Here is a 24,160-nt window from a genome sequence, read left to right on the forward strand (position 1 = left end):
GCTACTTAGCAACAAAGGAAGAAAGAAACAGAGAATCTCATTACTCTGAGGAGGCAACGGAAAAAAATTTTAATTTGTTGGGTGTAAGTACCCCTGGTTTGTAAATATATTACGAGATTACCACTCCAACATAAGGAAACTAATTTGCGAAAAGGTTGCAAATTGCAATATATGACAAAAAGGAAATTATGCTTAGCAGAAGCAGAAGCAGAAGCAGAAGCAGAAGTAAGGACGTGTGTTACTTTTTTTCTCCCTTTATGGGTTTTGGCCTATATTTGGAAGTTTATTGAACATTTAAACTTTTTATGTGTGAAAAATGAAAATTTAAATTTTGTATTTTAGTTTTTTAAAATTTTTTACTATTTTCTTAACACCATAAAATTTATGGGTATTTTGATAAAAATGTTTTTGTCGATTTGATGTCATATATACGTTTTACGATAATATATTATAGATAGTATGAATATTCTGATCAATCATATAATATTTTATAACGTGAGTATCCACAAACACTATCTTTCGCTAATCACTGAATAAACTCTCGACAACACCAATTGTATATTATTTCAACATATGGTTCATCGCCTCTTCTTAATTTATTAGTTACATCTAATATTCTTGTGTATACATAATGCACAGATGATCAAGTTTTCATGTGTAATATTATATATATATATATATATATATATATATATTAGAAAATTCTTTGATAAAACTTAAACAATTATATAAAATAGGATGACATTTTATTATTTTTAAACGTGTGAGCATTGTGAGGTGCTTTGTCATTTTTTATTTTCAATTTAAGACGGGATATGCACATCTTGTGACTGTACTTAGACACCACAACATTTGTTGTTTATGCCCTTTGATATATTAAAATACAATAACATTACTATTATAATTAATTGATTATTTATTTAAATCCATCACTTGCCATTTTTAGATATGAAAATGAAAACACAGCCCTGCTCTGCATTAAACCCATCTTGTTTAGGGTTGGTCTAAACCCGGGTTAACAAATCTAAAACCGGGTCTCACAATTTATATTATTATATTAAATAATAAATATATTATTATATTATATTTTATGTTTTCATTATTGAGAATTCATCTCATTCTTGTAATGTTTCCTCTTTTATTAATAAAATAAGTGGTTATGGCTACCTTTTTAAAAAAAAAAAGACTTGATTCACAATTTACGTACACATCATTTCCTGTTAATATATTGATAGAATATTATAGGTTAAATTTAATTTTGATTAATTTATTACTTTTTTTTAACTTTCCTATTGTGTATTTACTAAACTAAAATATTTTTAATGTCGGTGATTTTCGGGAATAATTTTGAACTTGGACCCATTGGGTTTTAGTGCGGGACGGGTCTAGAGAGATGGATTGGTCTAGGTTCAATTTTTTTCTAAACACAAGTATTGAGATTGGTCAAACTCGTCCCAAACCCGTGACGTTGTCATCTTTAGTCATTTTGTGATAATAAATTAAACAATATGAAAATTTCATATATATTAGTATTCTCATCACGTGGTGTGTGCATATAAAAAAATATAAAAAGATTGAAAGTCATTGAAATTAAAAAAGTATGTGAATAATTTTTACAATATTAGGTATTTTATAATAGTATGCTTATACATTTATGATAGCTATTTTTTTAAAAAAAAAAGTAACGAATGTTAATCAAATCAAAATAAATTCGATTAAATAAAGTGACGTCAAAAAACCAAAAGTTTCAAATTTAATAATATAAATATTTTATGCATTATCATTGAAATATATTTTCAGTGGAGTTATTTTTCAACTTTGTTAATGTGGGGACGAAATCCTCTGCTACATTTGTTGCTACAAACTGTGCTACACTTTGCTAAAAACAACTTTGTTTGCACAAATTATTAAAAATTAAATTAATTAAACAACATGGATGAACAAAATATAATTAATCATTGATAAAATGTTCGATTCACCTATTTTTTCAATTAAAATAGGCAATAAATTGTGTCACAAGCACGATAAATGAGTAAAACAATTTATTGATGATTTTTTAATTGAAAAAATAGTGAATCAAAAATTTTATCAATGATTAATTATATTTTGTTCATTCATATTGTTTAATGAATTTAATTTTTAATAATTTGTGCAAACGGAATTGTTTTTAGCAAAATATATGCACGATTTGTAGCACCAAATGTAGCTTTTAATACGATAACCGAGGTGGGGGGCATTAGCGTAAATAGAGGCAATGATGGTGTCGATCAGATCCGGTGGCTCCGCTATATTAATTAAAATTCAAAAAGGTACATGCTTTTGAATCCAACGTGGATTCTTCGGAGGCAACAGCCATGTGCATGTCCCTTTCTGTCTCATTTTGATTTTTTTCTTTTTTCTTCGTTTCGTTTTGTTTCAATAGAGTGTAATCAAAATTTTCAATAGCAGCTTAATCGACCGTATCGCATTGTATCACATTGTTTTTTTTTCATTATTTTTAATAAATAATCGTAGTTTTTTATAAAAAAAAATGAAACCATACCATCTCCACGATGTGGTTATTTTTTTTGCCCAAAATCGCCCGCACCGCATCATATCGTCTTCTCTTATCTTGTATAGTTATTTTAATCAACGTATTCTTTTTTTCTAAGTTACACTCCGTCATTTTTTTTTTTTACAAAAGATATTATTCAAAATGGTTTTATAATCTTAACTAAAAATGAATATAAGGATCATATTTTAACTTTATTTTGATGCTTGATTTTTTTATATAATAATATTATGTACTATTTGTGGTTATATTATATTTAAATATGTTTTTTCTACTATTTTTTAAAATAATTTGAGTATTTTTTTTATTTTTTATTCTATTTTATCGTTCACAAAAAAAACCACAAACGCTTAAAAACACTCAAAACCACGAAATTAAATTTTAATGTAAAACCGCAGTTTTAAAAAAAAATTATACACGAACCGTAAAGAACAAGTCAGTCTGAATTTTTTTTTACAAAAACCACAAAACCGTACTGTGAATGTGATCGGGCTATTTTTTACTCTGTAATGCATACACGTAATTGAAAACACGAAGCATGTTTTGGACTATGATAGGGCATTGCTCATTGGATTTATGTGAATAAAGTTACTTGCACGGTATTGTATTAGTCCGATAATTTATTCAATGTGAATTAAAAAATAATGGTCGTGGACTCCTATGTAATTAAAAAACTTCAATAAAAAAACCCAAGCCTTTTGTTGAGTTCTACTTTTTAGACTTGCAGGTGTCTTGCCGACTGCGATTTATCTTATTACAATGGCGGATTCATAAATTTTAGACCACCGAACAAAATAACCAACATATAACAATTAATAGATATGATTTTTGTATTAAAAAAAATTTACTTTGTAGACTGCTGAGTTTTGGAACCATCGAATTCGTTGAATAATGTATTCAAATCACGTGTATATTCACTGTAAAAAAAACACACACACACACGCATATTCTTTTAATTCTAAAACATTAGAAATCGCATGTATTCCAACTTGCTGACATGCAACTATCTACTTTGTTGTACTTGGGTGTATTTGGTCAATAATAAACTTTAATTTATGAGTTTATTTATTTTCATTCGTATGTTGTGGCCTGTGGGTGAGTGAAACTATATATTTTAAATCTTCCAAATCTCCACACTCCAATAAACAGGATAGACGATGATATCAAATCAATAGGATTTTGAGAAAATGACCTCGCCACGAGATGAATGTGACACAAAATTTAGAAAACATTTGGTCTAAGATAGGGTTAATCGTTTGTTCTTATTTATCTGATTAAGCATCAAAAGTACTGAATTTATTAAAATAAAAATGAAAAATGATTCTTTTGGTCCATTCACTTATTCATTTTTTGGTTTTGGTATGCTAACTTTTTTAATTTTTGGTTATTTTGATCCAAATGCTGACGTGACAGTCTGACATATCGGTGTTTTTCGGTGCCACATCATTATTTTCCCAATGTCACGTCGGCATTTTCAGTGTCATTTAAATAGTCGGGCCAAAATAGCCGAAAACTAAAAGCTAATGTACCAAAATCAAATTTTAAAAATTTAATTGATCAAAATTCAAAACCAAAAAATAGGGAAAAAAACAAACTATTTTTCCAAATAAAAATGAGAAATCGGAATAAGAGATTCAGCGAATGAAAATAATATCGATTTTGTCATTATAATCGAAGATGTACGTGAGTTTAATCATAACCACAATGTAACAAAATGCGGGAATAATTGAAAGGAAATAGGAAAACTAATGCTAATAGTCTGGAATTATAATTAAAATCATATATTAATTAATTATGTGAAGTTACGATGTAATTTTAGATTTTTTTTTAGGGTAATGCTGCATGTACATTAAGCGTTACACGTTGGGTTACACATTGCACTTGAAATTACATGATTATCTTACATGCATTTTTGAAATATTTTTTTCAAATAAAGTGCAAGGATAATCATGTAATTTCAAGTGTAATGTGTAACCCAACGTGTAACCCTCAATGTACATGTAGCATTACACTTTTTTTTTAAACATCATCGTTATCAAACTAACTACATGATTAACTATGCTTCCCAAAAATACATGATTAACTACATTATAATAAAATTCATTTTTATGTTTATATTTTATTATTCTCTCGTACAATTTCAATGCTAATAACTTTTATTTTAAAAATTTTAAAATATATTTCATCACGTATGATACGACCTGATATTATATATAATTAGTCGGTTTACAATTCTTAGTAAACACGAAATTATTATATTTTCTTTTAGAACTACCCTATATAATTATATATACATATTCGGGAAATATAGAACCAAACTTTTGAGCTGGCTGGGATCCAAGAATATCTTGAGCAAAAGCATTTTTCTTTTTCTATTTTAACATAAGTTGCATCTCGCATCTTGACGTGCATGATTTTTCTTTTTCTTTTCTTTTCTTTTTTACCAAAAAAATAAAATAAAAATAACCTTCAAAAGGCAGCAGCCAACTTTTGACACTGTGCCCCTTTTTTTTCAATTGTGAAAAAAAACATTCATTTTCAAACCCAAAAGCCTCTGTAAGGGCAAAAAAAATAAAAATAAAAAATCCAAAAGTCTTTAAGTATATATATATGTGCCCGAATATGCATCGTCTCACTTTTGTTCAGTATAATATCTTAAAATTCATTTTCTTGGAAAGACAAAGATGCTTTGCGATAAAAGTTGATATTTATCAACATGTGAAAATTTTATATTAATATTTTTAAAACGGATCTTACATGTAAGGAGAAATATATGCATTATTGGCATATATTGTAATTCATTTGGCACCAATATCTCAATTTTAGGATGAAGTCTCAAGTTCAAGACTCAATTGTAACAATCTTCTCGCCCAAAGAAAAAAAATCATTTTTTTAACGATAAGATGTACTTACAAGAAAATTGGATATTTATCAATATTAATACATGTGAGAATTTCATATTTACATTTTTAAAGCGGATATTACATGTAAGGAGAAATATATATGCATCATTGGGTTATTACCGTAAAGATAACATGAAATTTTCTATTTTCCTTGATAAATCGCAAATACTATCGAGTATTACCACATTTTTTTAAAGAATGTATAAACAAAATTTAAGAGTTCATTTGAAACTTTAAAATTTTTTTTAGTATTTTATAAGTTAAAAAAATTAAAAGTTTGTGTTCGGATAAGATTTTTGTAAAACGTTTTTAAAAAATATTTTCAAAGAAGTGTTCTTCAAATATAATTTTTAAAGAATAATTGAGATTTGTTTTATAATATTTTTAAAATTGAAAACAATAATGGAAAACAAATATACTAATTTTAACCGTAAAAACGTTTTTACAAAATAGTTGCCTAAATATATTTATTTTCAAACAACTTTTTAAATATTTAAAAAAAGAAATTTAAAAAAAATTATAAAACATTGTTAAGACTTAAGCACTTGTCCAAATGAAGCCTAAATTATAGTTTCGAATGGACGAAATCATAACTACGGGGCAAATTAAAATTAAACTATCTTTTCAACTCCGACCAAATAACAATACGGTGCAAATTAACGTAGTGTTCATGAATTTCAAGCTAACTCGATTAAATATTATGCAAATCGTATTTAAATTCATTAATTCAAGCAATATATAGGAGATATTTAAATTTTTTTAATAAAATAAATATTTATTTTCGAACCTAAATTATTTTGTTTAATCGTACGACAACTTGAACCTAATTTACATAGGTTTCACCCGATTTGCTAATTTGAAACTTATTTTGGGTATCATATGCTCGAGTTGAGCTAATTTGGATACAAAATTTAAATTTTAAAAAATTGCTTAAAGAAGAGTTCAATTTTTTCCAAGTGATTTTGTTGGTGATTAAATTATAAATTTTGATGATAACAGATCAAACAAAACCAAGTGCTAAATAAAATCCTTAAGGACAAACAAAAGTTGGAGTTCAGATCAATCAAAACAAAGGGATTCATACAGATCGAATTTAGCAAAATTGTCCAGATCTAGTTTTCGGCAAAATTGGATTAATCCGGATAAATCAAGCATTTGATATATGTTTTCTCACAACTATTTTACTTCAACAGATCAAATGACCACTCTCTGGAAGAACAACCCAGATCGATCAAAATCTTATATCTTCTGCCAGATAGAGTTCAAATCATATTTGGTCAAGATCAAATATTTATACTTCACCCAGATCAAGTGTAAAAGTCTTCAACCCAGATCAGACCAAACAAACGAATGGAAGCATCAGTTGCTAGTTGCCGAAGTTGTTGAGCCTGAAGGCAAACTCATTAAATGAAGATTTGAATGTCGGCTAGATTTTTTTAAAGTCAATATTTGTGAGCCAATTTATGAGATATGTTGGCGGCTCACTGGCTAGTTTTGAAAGTTATAAATGCATGGTGATTCAAAGATTCAAACTAAGGAGTGAACAACACAAGAAATCACGAATTCAAAGATTGTTTTCCAATTCATTCGAAAAACCAAAAAGCCTTCACTCTGTATTATAGCTCAGAAACTCACATCACCAGATCAAAGTTTCAAAACTCTGAGTTAGATAATATATCAAGATCGATCGAGCTCAAAGAAATAAAGCTCACATCAAGAACGATCCAGATCAAAGCCATCTGTAGTTTTCCAGATCAAAATTTCGAAGCACATTTTGTGACTTCATTTTGTAAATCAAGTAGAGTGTTTGATCTGCTTCGAGAGAGTGTGTTGCTAGGATTTTCTCTCAAAGGGTTGATTGGATTAGATTTGTACAAAAAGTTGTATAAATCGAATTCTTTTAGTGGAATCCTTCTGAAAACAGAAGAAGAAGTGACGTAGGAGATTAAGCTCCGAATATCCATAAAAAGTCCTCTGTCCGTTTTACTTACTACACTTACTGTACTTTGACCTGCCTTAGCCTTTTTAAAGTTCAATTATGTGAGAAAAATTTTTTCGCCTGATCTTATCATACCTTTCGAGCAGAACAAAGTTTTAAGCAATTAGACCTTCTGTCTGGTTTTAACAAATCAGATCGAAGCATCGTTAAATTTTAAAATAGTGTATTCACCCCCCCTCTGCACTACTTTTCGATCCTAGCAGATTTTATAAAAAATTAAAAAAAGTTTCTTTTAAGGGAGTGTTTGGTAGAGCATTTACAAAGTGCTTCTTAACTTCTAGCTACATATAAGTGCTTTTGAGTATTTGTGAATACTAAATTCTGTTTTAACTTCTACAACTTTCATCCAAAAGCAAAAAGCTAAAATTTGATGTTTTTTAGCTTCTGCTTTTTTGTTTTAAGGTATAAAATTACAAGTTGACATATACCCTTAATAAACTTATCATATTACATATTATTTTATTATTATTTTAAAATATTTTTTAATTTTAAATTTTTATTACAAAGTATTTTTTTTAAAAAAATATTTTTTAAATTTTACATTATTATTACAAGCATTTTTTAAAATTTTTTTTTTAAAATTTTACATTATTATTACAAGAATTTATATATATATATATATATATATAAATATATATTACATTTTCATACATTTTTGTACATATCTTGTATATTTAAACAATTTTTTTCATTTTTAATATTTTTAGTTTTATTAATCTTATATATTTTTTCAAGCATTTAACTTATAAAAAATAAAATGTTTTTGATACAAAATTCATAATGTAAAATAATATATAAACTCATTTTTTATAGTGTGAGTATCAAAAATTAAATAATCAAATAAGGGTATGGTTGTCATTTAGTTAAAAAAATTAAGCTTGGAAGCAATTATTGTCCAAACACTAAGGGAGTGTTTTCAATCACTAAAAAAAGTGATTGTTAGCTTTTGGCTAAAAAAATCATTTTTGTGTGTTTCTTAAACCTAGATTATGTGTTAGCATATGCTTAACTTAATTGAAATCCAAAAGCTAGTCATGTGGTGATTATGATTCTTCAAAAGTGATTCTAATAAGAAGATCATTGTTAAAATTACTCTAATCACTTATTTATCAAACACTACCCAACTTTAATTTTTAGATTTTCTCATTTGTTTTCAAACACTACCAACTTTTGATTTTTCTTAACTTTTTTATAATCTATAAATTAATCATTTCTACAAATGCACAATCTATTGCAAACATTCACTAAACTTTACCTTGTATTAGCTTTCAACTTCTATTTTCAAATACTCCCTACTTTAGCTTCTAACCAACTTCAAAATAATCTCTATAAAAATCACTTTTAAATAAGTAAAAGCTCTCCAAAACACTCTTAGGAAAAAAATCACTTATTAATGGATACAAAATTTATAATTTTAAAAAATCACTTAAAAAAGTTCGGTTTTTTCAAGTGTTATTGATTTATAAAAAACAGAAGAAGCTACTTCGATGTTTAGTTGACGTGGAAAATTCTTTTATTTATTTAAAAGTTAGAATTAGAAGCCCAAATACCCAAAAAAAATAATTATAGCTTCTAAAAAAATAGTTTTTAAATGTTTTTTTAAAATAATTTTTATAAACAAACAATTGTTGTTATAAAAGACGTCGTTTGATGGTTGTCAACCATCCCAATTTTTAAATACATGAAGTTTTTGGATGTTATTACGTTAATTGGTTGTCTAGAATTCTAGGACGCCTAATCATTGCCTAGGCTGCTCGAAATCAACCTAAACGACCGCAACACATTCCATATATTTTGAGTTTGAATTCGATAAAAAAAATTATTGAAGAAATATTGAATGAACAATAATAAATAAATATCTAAGCTAAAAAGAAAAATCGCCTAGACGGCTGTCTAAGCGGCGAGTCACCGCCCCTGCCATGTTTTAGAACATTGCAAACAATACATGAAACATCTACTACTAATAAATGCGGAAAAATTTTTTTTTATAACTAAAAATGTTACTATACATATACGCCCATACATATATGTATAACTTTAGAAATAATAATACAAATAAATTCTTATATTAATGACTTAAATAAATAAAAATCCATTAATAAATAAAAATCCTGACACATGCAATATTAATAAAAATCTGTAACCCAAATTTAAAAACCCATGCATGTTGTAATAATCATAATTAAAACTTCAAACATGTTTAAAAAGTCCTAATAAAGTATCTAAAAATAATAATAACTCTGCCATGCGACGGTCACGGGGCCACTGCCATGCTTGCTCATACATCCTCGCCACCGGTAGGAGCTACAAATGAATTATCGTACTCACCTGCACCATATAAGCATAGTGAGCCTAGAGGCTCAACATGTCTAAACCTTTGTAACAATGGTTAAAATAATGCATCACATAATCATACTAATACATATAATCATCATGAATATGCACGCATGCTCGTAAAATAATGTACCATGAATTCTTGCTAGCCATAATTATGATCATCATACATACATCATAACTAATCATACATGACATAAATTGAGCATGTCATAATCATAAAAACTGTGTAGGTCATATCCATGAGTGTGGCTCGTAATCATGAGCAACTGATCAGTCTAAGAACCATCGTACGTGGCGGTGGATAAATCCACCTCTATGCTGGTAGTAAACTACCTCTGTGCCAGTGATAAAACCACTTCTATGCCGATAGTAGAATTATCTATGTGCCGGTGGTAAACCACATCTGTGCTGCCACATCACTTCAATTTCCATAAAAATATTTTTCATACTCAATTCTTAATCATAAACACATCATAAAATATTTCATATATGCATGCACTTAAAATATGTCCGTAATATATATTTAATTAATTTTAATAATAAATATACTTACACTTAAAATAAACTTCATGCATAAAAAAAAATTAAATATATATTCCGGACTTAGTTAATTTTTACGGGTTGGTCAGACTGCTGCCCCCTAAGACTTAAACCCATAAATTTTAAGACTGGCCCAATAATTCAACTTAAGCCCATTAACTTACATTTAAACCCAAATAATTTATTCAAGCCCAATATGACATACCTGACCCAATAACAAAATCCAAGCCCATTAATTACTTAGTCTGGCCCAATGACCAAAAAATCTAAAGACTGGTCCAATAATTTTCATGGGCCCCAAGGCCCATAAAAATTAATAGACTTACTTAAATAATTACTAAAGCCCAATAACTTAATTCACATGTGGCCCAATTAATTAATTGAATTAGCCTTGGCCCATTTACAGCCCAACTTAATAATTAACTTAAAAATAAAAAATACTCGAGCCCAACAAATATAACCTAGACTCGGACCCAACTAACATGACCCGTGACCCAACGGACCCAACCCGTACCCAAAACACCAAGCCCGGCCCGCCTAAAGCCTAGACACAACCTTAGCCTTTCTTTCCTTAATCTTAACTCACGGCAGCCCTGAGCGACTTTTGAAAAACTGATCGTGCCACCTACTCCGGCAACCTTTGGCCGTGAAACCACTGCCCATACTTAGCCAACATCCAGACGGTTCTAACCCAACAAATTTTACCTCAAACGGAGCTCTGTAGAAGGAGAACGAACCAAAACAATCTACCCCTAGTTTCTGCTCACGCGCAGAACGCGACCAGAAACTTCAGGCCGTTCGGCCGCCCATCTCCGGCAACCACCGGCCGGAGCACCACCTGTAATATCTTCCCCAAGGTCTTGGGGTTCTAACCACACTGGAATCAACCTAAAACACGCCCTGTGGACCGAGAACGAGCCAATCTCCCAACGCTGTGCAATCTGCGCGATCTGCTGCACCCAACTTCTTTGGCTTCGGTTCCGGCCCTTCTTGGCACAAACCTCCTGCCTCACTCGATCCTACAGAACCTAGGACACGATCCTAACCACAGCCAACAGCCTGAACCCGAGCCACATGAGAAAAACGTGATCAAACCTTGAAGAAAACAAGAAAACTCATGCACGTGAAGGAGTCTATGAGATTTTTCAGAAGAAGTTCAGTAAATATCATGTCAAATCCATATAGTCTAATGAAAAACGTGAGTAGTAGCTTATATGGTGGTAAAGGAAAGGAATTAAACATGCCTTGTTAATTATAACGAAGATTTATGCGTATACGGGGCTCCGGAACGACGAACGGGCCAAGAACTTGAATAATCCTTGAAGAACTCGGCTAAGGAGGCTGCTATCTGCTGAAAAACGTGAGGGAAGAGGTGAAGGAGACGGGGTTGGCGGCTGATAGGGTTTGAGCGTAGGGTAGGGAGAGATTTTGGGTGTAATTTTGGGTAGATTAGGATAATAACTAATATAATTTATTTAGAAAGATAATATATCATAAACTTAAAATTTTAAACTCTTAAAATACCCACCAATATGATAAATAGACCAAAATTCCGAAATAAATAAATAGCCTATTTTTAAAAATTAATAAAAGTCATTAAAATGACTTATTTTGGCTAAAAATCAACCCTTAAATAAATATATAATTAAATACTAAAATTTTCTTGACAAAATACCATAAAATATTATTTTTTTAAGGCTCATAAAATCTCATAAAATATTTTTGGCTCAAAAGTTGATAACTCATCCGTCCACGGTCCCGTCTACGCGATCAAATCAATAAAATTCTGAAAAATTTAGAAATTCTAAAATCACGGGTTAAATGCTAAAATAAATTTAAATCATGCATAAAATTCACATAATAACACATAAATGTCATTTAACCCAAATACAAATTTTTAAATAATTATTTTCCCTAATTATGCAATGCGAATTTACGTATTAAAATTTCCGGGTGTTACAATTCTCCCCCCCTTAAATTGAATTTCGTCCTCGAAATTCGACTGATCAAATTCTAATAACGAAGTCCCTCAAAATTATAGTTTACTAACTCCACGATTACTTATCTAGTTCTCAAGTTTCAGTATCCCAAAGTCACGTAATCGCAATGCATAACTAAGTATTTTAAAACTTTGCTAACATAAAGTCTTAAGTCATAACATATGCTCCTGATAAATCATAATAAAACATTTAAAACTTACAGACCGTTAGTAGGATTTCTGAGCTTCACAAGATAGACCCCTCCAAGAACCTGGCTTTGATACCAATTGAAACATCTACTACTAATAAATGCGAAAAACTTTTTTTTTTATAACTAAAAATGTTACTATACATATACGTCCATACATATATGTATAACTTTAGAAATAATACTACAAATAAATTCTTTTATTAATGACTTAAATAAATAAAAACCCATTAATAAATAAAAATCCTGACACATGCAATATTAATAAAAATCTGTAACTCAAATTTAAAAACCCATGCATGCTGTAATAATCATAATTAAAACTTGAAACATGTTTAAAAAGCCCTAATAAAGTATCTAAAAATAATAATAACTCTGCCATGCAACGGTCACGGGGTCACTGCCATGCTTGCTCATACATCCTCGCCACAGGTAGGAGCTACAAATGAATTATCGTACTCACCTGCACCATATAAGCATAGTGAGCCTAGAGGCTCAACATGTCTAAACCTTTGTAATAATGGTTAAAATAATGCATCACATAATCATACTAATACATATAATCATCATGAATATGCATGCATGCTCGTAAAATAATGCACCATGAATTCTTACTAGCCATAATTATGATCATCATACATACATCATAACTAATCATACATGGCATAAATTGAGCATGTCATAATAAAAACTGTGTAGGTCATATCCATGAGTGTGGCTCGTAATCATGAGCGACTGATCAGTCTAAGAACCATCGTACGTGGCGGTGGATAAATCCACCTCTATGCTGATAGTAAACTACCTCTGTGCCAGTGATAAAACCACTTCTATGCCGGTAGTAGAACTACCTCTGTGCCGGTGGTAAACCACCTCTGTGCTGCCACATCACTTCAATTTCCATAAAAATATTTTTCATGCTCAATTCTTAATCATAAACACATCATAAAATATTTCATGTATGCATGCACTTAAAATATGTTCGTAATATATATTTAATTAATTTTAATAATAAATATACTTATACTTAAAATAAACTTCATGCATAAAAAAAAATTAAATATATATTCCGAACTTAGTTAATTTTTACGGGTTGGTCAGACTGCTGGCCCCTTAGACTTAAACCCATAAATTCTAAGACTGACCCAATAATTCAACTTAAGCCCATTAACTTACATTTAAGCCCAAATAATTTATTCAAGCCCAATATGACATACCTGACCCAATAACAAAACCCAAGCCCATTAATTACTTAGTCTGGCCCAATGACCCAAAAATCTAAAGACTGACCCAATAATTTTCATGGGCCCCAAGACCCATAAAAAGTAATAGACTTACTTAAATAATTACTAAAGCCCAATAACTTAATTCACATGTGGCCCAATTAATTAATTGAATTAGTCTTGGCCCATTTACAGCCCAACTTAATAATTAACTTAAAAATAAAAAATACTCGAGCCCAACTAATATAACCCAGACTCGGACCCGACTAACATGACCCGTGACCCAACGGACCCGACCCGTACCCAAAACACCAAGCCCGGCCCGCCTAAAGCCTAGACACAACCTTAGCCTTTTTTTCCTTAATCTTAACTAACGGCAGCCCTGAGCGACTTTGGAAAAACTGACCGTGCCGCCTACTCCGGCGACCTTTGGCCGTGAAACCACTGCCCATACTTAGCCAACATCCAGACGGTTCTAACCCAACAAATTTTATCTCAAACGGAGCTCTGTAGAAGGAGAACGAACCAAAACAATCTACCCCTAGTTTCTGCTCACGCGCAGAACGCGACCAGAAACTTCAGGCCGTTCGGCCGCCCATCTCCGGCAACCACCGGCCGGAGAACCACCTATAATATCTTTCCCAAGGTCTTGGGGTTCTAACCCCACTGGAATCAACCTAAAACACGCCCTGTGGACCGAGAACGAGCCAATCTCCCAACGCTATGCAATCTGCGCGATCTGCTGCACCCAACTTCTTTGGCTTCGGTTCTGGCCCTTCTTGGCACAAAAACCCTGCCTCACTCGATCCTACAGAACCTAGGACACGATCCTAACCACAGCCAACAGCCTGGACCCGAGCCACATGAGAAAAACGTGATCAAACCTTGAAGAAAACAAGAAAACTCATGCACGTGAAGGAACCTATGAGATTTTTCAAAAGAAGTTCAGTAAATATCATGTCAAATCCATATAGTCTGATGAAAAATGTGAGTAGTAGCTTATATGGTGGTAAAGGAAAGGAATTAAACATGCCTTGTTAATTATAACGAAGATTTATGCGTATACGGGGCTCCGAGACGACGAACGGGCCAAGAACTTGAATAATCTTTGAAGAACTCGGCTAAGGAGGCTGCTATCTGCTGAAAAACGTGAGGGAGGAGGTGGAGGAGATGGGGTTGGCGGTTGATGGGGTTTGAGCGTAGGGTAGGGAGAGATTTTGGGTGTAATTTTGGGTAGATTAGGATAATAACTAATATAATTTATTTAGAAAGATAATATACCATAAACTTAAAATTTTAAACTCTTAAAATACCTACCAATCTGATAAATAGACCAAAATTCCGAAATAAATAAATAGCCTATTTTTAAAAATTAATAAAAGTCATTAAAATGACTTATTTTGGCTAAAAATCAACCCTTAAATAAATATATAATTAAATACTAAAATTTTCTTGACAAAATACCATAAAATATTATTTTTTTAAGGCTCATAAAATCTCATAAAATATTTTTGGCTCAAAAGTTGATATCTCATCCGTCCACGGTCCCGTCTACGCGATTAAATCAATAAAATTCTGAAAAATTTAGAAATTCTAAAATCACGGGTTAAATGCTAAAATAAATTTAAATCATGCATTAATTCACATAATAACACATAAATGTCATTTAACCCAAATATAAATTTTTAAATAATTATTTTTCCTAATTATGCAATGCGAATTTACGTATTAAAATTTCCGGGTGTTACAATACAGATCTCAAGAAACTTTTTTTTAAAAATAATTAATAAAATTTGTTGGTTTTTTCAACAAAATAGGCTGGTGTACTTCGTTTCATATCCCAGTATCACTGAATTACGTGGATCCACCATATTTTAATGTAAGATTACAAATTGAGATTTTCTTGAACTAGCCTATCGTATAGGGTTTGCCCAATGTGGTTTACCTGACTAGCGTAATTTGTAGACTATTGCGTTTGTCCGAGGGTTTACCCAGAGCGAACCGAAAGGTAGCAGCTGCGAATTCCCACATCACAAAAAAAATTACAAATTGAGATCCCCTAAGAGGGTGTCCAAGTTGGTGGAGTAGGTGAACTTTTGGCCAGAGATCAGGAGTTCGATTTCTCCTACCAACACTTTCTTGAACTAGCCTATAACAAGGGCTTGCCTAGTGTAGTTTACCTGGCTAACGTAGTTTGCAGGCTATTGCGTTACTCAGGGGGTTTATCCAGTGCGCACCGAAAGTAACGACTACGGGTTCCCACATCACCAAAAAAAAATTACAAATTGAGAATTTAAAGACAAAAGTTTAACTACATCATACGAGAAAAAAAAAACTCCAAATATAATAAAGGAAAAACAGCAATCCACAATTTAAGAATTTATAAATCTAAATCTGAAAATCTGGTCCAAAACAAAAAAAAATTATTTCCATGAAATTCGACCAGATAAAATTTGATATATATCTAATTGGAAAGCATTTTAGACTAATTTGTTCCATACAGTTCATATTTTAAATAAATTTGTTCAATACAGTCTATGAGCTTCTACATGTTACAAGCTGTTTTCATGTCGGAGCTGTTTTAAGAGTGCACATGATTTATTTTAAACTCAACTTTTATATATAGTATATTTATTTTAAATATATACGATTAACATGCTATATATAATTTAAAAATATTATGATAAACATTCTAACTAGGTGTTTTTGAAAAGGAAAATATCCTACAGCAAACAAGTAAAATCCAATAATCATAGCAAGATCCATCAACAACTTAGATCTAACTAGGTGTTTTTTGAAAAAGGAAAATATCCTACATGAAGGCATTCATATAAAACCAAAATAACTCTACAACAGTCGAGAATCAAGCTTTCTGCAAACAAGTAAAATCCAATAATCATAGCAAGATCCATCAACAACTTAAAATCACTCAAATGGTTACACCGCCAACCTGCGCAATTCTTCTTCTCCGTGTGCAAAGTTGCACTTCTCACCAAAAGTGCACGATCCTTTGGTGAAGTTGTCACAAAGTTTTGTTTTAAAGTTGCTAGTAGGAGCAGGGCCAGCCGTTGTTGCACGATTCTTTGTGGGTCGGCCCAGGCCTGAACTCACATTCACTATTAGTTCACGTACCATTTGACTTGCGTGTTTGATCTGATCAAATGAGCCCTCAAGCTCAATGTTCTTTGAGTTGGGATCTGACTCATGATCTCGTATCGCCAGCTTGGCTCCAGTTACACGACAGATTTGCTTAGAGTTCATGCCACCCCTTCCAATGACGGCTCCTACAAGAGAAGCATTGATACTGATCTTAACAGTGGCCGAGGCTCCAAAAAGGCCAGGTTCATTTTGCTCAAAATGACCACTACCGTATCTTCCAGGCATTTGTCCCATAGAATGTAGGTCTTCATGTGATGAGCGTGCTGGCCTGCCCAGTTCCCACTCACCATGTGCATAATGGCACTTGTCTCCAAATTTGCATCCTTCTGCTGTGTTGAACTTAGTGCACAAACGAGTTTTCAAAGCTGGAGGAGACGGTGTATCTGAAAACGATGGAGGAACTGCTGGATTTCGAGCAACAGTTAGAGCTGGATTGCTGCCGAGTAATTGAGTTACAGCCTTGATGCCACCAGGGACATAATGTAAGAAGTGGCATCCATCCCCAAATGAGCAACCAGAAGTACTGCATGCAAAATCAAACAAGATCAATAATGCGAATGGGGCACAGATTAACTTAAATGCGCATGAAGTACGAAGTCACTAAGAACAGAGTAAAATTCGGCTTGATATTCTTTTTCCTTTTGAAACATATGGCTAGATTTTTAAACAATAGAGCAAGCAAATTTCATTTGTTTTCAGGGAAGACTAAGAAATATTCCCACTTCGAACACTATTACTCCATACAACAAAAATCACTTTACATTTAGGACCATAAGATACTTTTGATCTCAGCCTTATATGAATCCTGAATTTGCTTATTAAAGTAAGAACAGCAGAGATTAAATTGTTCAGCATTGAATGGCAATTTTCCAAGGCATGTCGGCGTCAACTTTCGAAACATTGATTCAGCCACAGTAGATCGGATAGATCCTCACAAACTATTACAGCAACAGAAGCAAATAAAGAAACTTCAGAAAAGCTGAAAGGTTATAAATAACAAAAGCCTAGTCACCATCGAACGTAAACAGTAAACTTACAAACGCATCAAGTTTTATATTTTGGAGTAAAATTAGATAGGAAGCTCCAGAAGCCATAAACATTTTAATATGCAGGGTTTGAGATGCAATGTTAGGCAGAAAAATCTGAAAACCCATAATATATGTCTTGGTTTAGAGTTTGGACCGCTTAAGAGGTGCTAAACAAGTTTACTTACCCATGCTTGTGGAAAAATACTTCACAAGTTTGCTGCACAAAAAGTTGCTAAAAACAAAAAAAGAAATATGCCTCGAAGTTAAACCCTCTAGATTCTTGTTCACAGGAATGAGAAACTTGTCAAATTTCATATTCATCCATAATCCCACATCAACAACAAAAGTCTCAAGGAATTCGAAACAATGAACTTTACTACTTAAAGACATCCAATCCAGTCCATAATAAATGTACCTTAATACAGTGCAACTGCAGCACGAAGGTAACTAATACTAGCAAGTAGCAACTGTCAGCAATATTAACATCGGACAGATGAAGAAAGCCCACCATCAAGTGTTTTATCGTAATTTGTGAAAGTGCACCCAAGAGGGCATAGGGATCCCCTTAATATGATTATAAATTTATAATCATTGAGATAAAGTAAACATTTTTAGTCTACAAAAGGTCAAGTTCAACCGCTCATCCCCTGACAGGTCAAGCTTACAAACAATATTGATTAACTTGGACATTATTTAGAGAGATTGCATAAATTACAAAATATGAATGACAGGCCACCGAAACCAGCCAATCAAAATTATATCCCATCCCTTGATAAGTCTTGTTGAGAATCTGAAAAGCTCAATCATACTTTTGTTGATGAACAGTTTGCACTTAATAAAAGTCACAGTACTCCAAGCAAGTTGTTCACTCGATAGAATCGCCATTCAGCCATTCCATTCAATGACATAAATTATTGATTATACAACCTGTGTAACAACTTTAAATCTCCAATTCATTAGTCTAAATCATGCTATATTAAATATATATAAACAAAATCCGTTCATTGTAATAATCACCAAATATATGAAAATGCACTTACAACATTAATTTTCAAATTCGTTATGTTTAGAACCTGAAAAACTTTGTGCATGGCTTCAATTTCCCTCCTATACCAGTTGTAAAGGACTCCGTTTCTGTTGCAAACAATTAATAGTCTTCCTCAGCTAAAAATTAAAACTTCGTGATCATGGACCTCAGAGTTCATATAATATCTTAGAGCCATATGATCATAATCAATTAAAAAAAATCTATTACAGTTCAAGAAGAAAACACATTCTGGTCCAGGACACCCTAAAGTAATTAATACACGGGATAACCATGGACCGCTTCAAGAAATTACTATGAATCTAACAACAATGTAAGCATACATTTCCAAAAAGGAAACACGCAAACACAGAGTTAGCAAAAAGAAGAGACTAAAACAAAAACTCGAAATTTACCTCGCTTCGATTTCTTGAAATCACCATTTCCATTGAGCCCGGCTTCCATTTCGCCTCTCCTCTTCACACCACCAGTTTCCATCGCAAAAATTCTCTTCTTTAGTGAAGATTAGACCCCAAAAAAATTTCTTAAGACACTCCAGACAGACGAGAATAGGAGCAAAGTCAAAAAAAGTGAAACTGTAGCGACGAAATAAAAAATACGCAGCAAAAGGATAAACCCTAGATCGAGTTCGTTCCCAGAGCATTAACAAATTTCTTGTAATAAATAAATATTAATAAACCCATATATTAAGGAAACCGGCGGATATTTATAATACGGTCTAATATAAAGGAAACCGGCGGATACTAAATTAATAATTTAATATAACCGACACGTTTTTCAACCTCATCTATGCGCTGTCTTAAAGTTACACGAGCAACTTATTGCACGATGCTAAATAATTTATTTTTTTAATAAAATTATATTTTAATTAAAATGATTATATAATATATTAAATAAAAATATTAAGATGAAAAGAAAAAAAAATAGTTAAATTAAAAAAATTAAATCATAATGGTGGAAAAAAATTGAAATAGTGGAAGGAATAGTTTTTTTTTTTTAATTTTTAATTTATTGACTCAAGAGATCATAAGGTCTTTTTACTTAATATATAAACATAAATTTGTTGATGAACTATAATATTTTTATTCTTCATTTTCTCTCTTCAATATTCTGTTTTTCCCCCCCTTAATTTTTCAATAAACCAACAAACTATATAAATTATTTAATGTTTAATATAATCATAACTATTTATATATTAAATTTTTTATGAAGTTAAATTAATAAAGTTATAATAACTAATAATATTTCATGGAAATTTTATGAAATTCAAACAAAACTAAATATTTATTTAACTTATTATATTATACACATGCAACAAGCGTATTTCGTCGCTAACGAGTGTGTGTTTTTAGTGTAAATGGGTTTGACTTTAGTTTTTTTATGATTAAAATTCATTTTGGTACACGAATTATTGATAAAAATTCAAATTGATACATGAACTATTGAAAATGACTTAATTGATATATCATCCAGCTAAAAAGTCAGATTTTATTATTTACACATATCAATTTGATATTTTATCAATAGTTCGTGTAGTAAAATAAAAATTACTCTTTTTTTTTAATTAGTAATGGTAAATTCACAAGTGTTCAAATACAAATACATCAGATATACCTAGCGAATGTAGCACAAATAACAACGAAACATTGACGCGTCTGAAATAATGAAATACATACAACACCTCTTAATTTAGAAAACTAATCAACGTTTCCAAAAAAGTCCAAGTAGAGACATCTGATCACAAAAATTATCAATCTTTTGGAATGATCAGACTCAACCGAAGGGTGTTCTTCGTCTTCAAAAATATTCCTATCATGAGTCTTTCAAATTTCATACACAGTAGACGTAAAGGCCAACTTTCTAGCCATGTTAACTGCATTGTGTCTCATGTATTCTTTCTTGAACCATTTGAAAATAGCCCTAATATTGTAGTAACGAGTGAGACATATGGAGTGCAAGACCTAACTTTTTGAAACCGTAGAATAATTGACCAAAGAACTCAACACAAGAAGATGTGCAGATATCAAAACTGCTATCGTACTACAAAAAAACGCGGATTAGAGACCGACAAATCGGTCTCTAATTCGGTCTCTATTTACAATTAGAGACCGATTTACTCAGTCTCTATTACCTTGGTCGCTAATTATGGGAGACTGACACCGGGAATCAGTCTCTAAATCGGTGACCGAATTTACAATTTCAGTCTCTAAGATAGAGACCGACATTTTTATGTGGTTTCTAAATTAGAGACGGACTTTCTGGTATCAGTCTCTAAATTGGAGACCAATTGCATGGTATCAGTCTCTAATTTAGAGACTGACTCCGTAAAATCAGTATCTAATTTAGAGTCCGAATTAAAATATCGGTCTCTAATTTAGAGACCGATAGCATAAAATCAGTCTCTAATTTGGAGACCGAATTAAAAATATCGGTTTCTAAATTAGAGACAGAATCAATATCACAGAATTTGTTCACAACCACCAGTAATTAAAGCACAACACAATATTCATCAACACCACTTGTACGTATTCACACAATCCATAATCACCAAAATCATAACAAAATATTCATAAATAAAAATAAATATTCATAACAACTATTCAAGTATGTCAAAAGATTTTCAAAACACAACTATTCAAGTATCACAACCATTCAAGTACAAAACGATTAACCATTTCTTAACATCTCCAAGTCAATCTAGGCGAAACTCAAGGTTGAGTTTCGTCAGAATCAATGGGCGAAGAGAAGTTTTCTAGTGTCTGAGAAAACACCATACGAGCCATAAATTCACGCATCTTTTCCTCCAATTCAGTCAATCGAGCTTTCAAATCTGTGTTCTCTGCCCTTAACTCTTGTATCTCGACAGATGAGCTATTCGGACGACCCTTACCCGTAGAAGTAGACATCGCATGAGGAAAGACAACTTTTGCTTGGGAGCCAAGCCCATAACTGCAATTTTTCTTCATCCCTCCAGCCACCTCGTAATATATGTCGTTCACGGTATCATGTAATGGAGTATGCGGCTCCTCCCCCTCTGCAGCAGCTTGAGATACCTCGGCAATTCTTGCAGTCATATTATCCTATGTAAAAATACATGTAAATTAGATTACAAAAAAATGTAATTCCCTCCGAAACTTATAATTTATATTAGCCTTATGGACAACTTAGGGGCATGCAATGCTTAGGACAAATAATGGCCAGCAAGAAAATGACCCAATCACAAGAGATTAAAATTGTATGAAATTACAGTCATACACACCGGTGGAACCATGATTTTATGTTCAAGAGTGTAAGAGTAACTCGCTGAATGATATAATCATCTATCTAAAGTAAGCAGCTGTACAATAATTTTTTAAGGCCTGAAACATTATATAGCTGAACTTCGTCCAACTCTTTTCTCGAGTTTGACACTGCTGAAAATAAAATTCATCAAAAGACAGAGAGTATCGGATAGTAGCAGAAGATTACAACCGGTAAAAACCCATGAAAACAGAACTAATTAATGTTTCATGGCGAGTATTTAAAAATGACCTATCTAGAGAAGAGCCATCATTGGCTGAAACAACACTCGCAAACAGCCCACTTGGTTAAACAAATTCAGAATTGAAGCCATATTATTTACCAATAACTTTTTAAGACTTACATCCATAGCATGAGATCGAGCATCAACAAAAGTGTCATCCTTGTGACGATGTGTAATACGAAACATTTCCCAACAATCAATTTTTTCGTTTTAAATCAGCTTCCTGCACAAACAAGTTCAAATATGATAGGTTGGTAATATCAACAAATGTAATATATCATTTTAAACTCACCATTTTCAAAGTATGCTCAATTACAGAGCGTGATCTAGCCGTGTGTTTAGTAATTTCAGTGCCCGGGCCAGCAACCTCACTATATCTATTATTTTTAGCAATCTTAGATTTTTTTTTTCCAATTTTCCCTGCTCCAAACAATCTGTCATGCAGTCCATATATCAATAGGAACTTGTCCTGGTGGATGAATCCTTTTTCTCCATTTGTGAAACAGTTTTTTTGTATAATTCTTGACAATACAACTTTTATGTTGCCTTAAATTGTTCCTCTTTCCCAGGTTTCCATGTATATAACTTCTGCAATTTTTAAACAAACAAAAACAAAAAAAATATTATTATTATTAATATTATTAGTATTATTTAACTTCTTACCAAAAACTCTTTGTAGTAAAAATCTTTTCCATCCTCATCTAAATGTCCCCATGTATGCCCAGATGCATACTGTCGCAATTTGAACTTAGAAGTGATATATGCAGAAACCCTATGTCCATGTGGAATAAAACTGCAAAATTTAGCAGCATTTAAAAAAGGAAAACAATTAAAAATAATATTACACCATTTAAAGATAATTACAGACTTACTCGTTACCCATTACTTCAAGCTCAATCTGGTCTCCAACTTGTACCCGTGCAATGTCAGCCATGATGATGATGTCTGCAAAATCAAATTATAACGAAAACAAATTTAAAATATTACTCAATATCATAGAAAACTTCTGGACATTTAATCTGACAGTCCTTGTACATAAAATATATTAAAATTTAAAAAAATATCATTGTTCTCAATCATACAACTCAATAGTCATCACAATCTGCATCATAATCATCAATAGTTTCCAACTTATCACGGTCTGACTCTATTACTACAACAATCTCATCATTTGTAGACATCTCTTCATCATCTAATTCCTCATAAGTAACGTGTACATCTACAAGTAACTGTGACGTAGTTTGAACTTGTGAATCGACTAAATGTCCCCCTGCTTCCTGCATCATGGTACTCGGGCGTGAGAGAGGTTGGGATTTCTATGGTTGATCGAGCCGTCATTCTACAAGTTGCTAAAAATTCACTAGGTCCTCTTCTTATTGTTGGATATTTGGCGTAGAATACTTGACCCGCTTGTACAGCAAAAATGAAAGGTTCAAATTTATTGAATCTTCTATTTGCATTGACTTCAACTAACTTGTAGTTTGAATGTACTCTCGTATCAATCCTTGGCGTCGGATCATACCATGAACATTTGAATAACGCTATCCTTTTAATAGGTAAAGTTGGATATTCAACCTCGACGATTTCATCAAGCCTGCCATAGTAATCAAGTTCAGCAATAATGTTGCTAGATCCTTTCACACAAACACCTGAATTACTAGTCAAGGT

General features: G+C 31.8%; 1 protein-coding gene across 1 annotated transcript; it reads right to left on the bottom strand.

Annotated features, from left to right (window-relative positions):
* Positions 1–16,472: 16,472 nt before the first annotated feature.
* LOC140881323 (zinc finger CCCH domain-containing protein 14-like) lies at positions 16,473–19,628 on the bottom strand. Its single transcript, XM_073286530.1, has 3 exons — positions 19,365–19,628; positions 18,998–19,058; positions 16,473–17,419 (listed from the first exon to the last, which is right to left on the bottom strand). Exons 1-3 carry the CDS (start codon positions 19,444–19,446, stop codon positions 16,675–16,677), a joined length of 888 nt encoding a protein of 295 aa, XP_073142631.1. The 5' UTR covers positions 19,447–19,628; the 3' UTR covers positions 16,473–16,674.
* Between the last annotated feature and the right edge of the window lie 4,532 nt (positions 19,629–24,160).

Source organism: Henckelia pumila, chromosome 2 (genome assembly GCF_033568475.1).
Source record: "Henckelia pumila isolate YLH828 chromosome 2, ASM3356847v2, whole genome shotgun sequence".
Classification (NCBI taxonomy): Eukaryota; Viridiplantae; Streptophyta; class Magnoliopsida; order Lamiales; family Gesneriaceae; genus Henckelia; species Henckelia pumila.

Coding starts and splice junctions, on each gene's coding strand:
- LOC140881323 (XM_073286530.1), bottom strand. CDS start 19,446: ATGGAAACTGGTGGTGTGAAGAGGAGAGGCGAAATGGAAGCCGGGCTC. Junction 19,059..19,364: donor TTTCAAGAAATCGAAGCGAG/GTAAATTTCGAG, acceptor TGTTTGCAACAG/AAACGGAGTCCTTTACAACT. Junction 17,420..18,997: donor CCATGCACAAAGTTTTTCAG/GTTCTAAACATA, acceptor TTTTGCATGCAG/TACTTCTGGTTGCTCATTTG.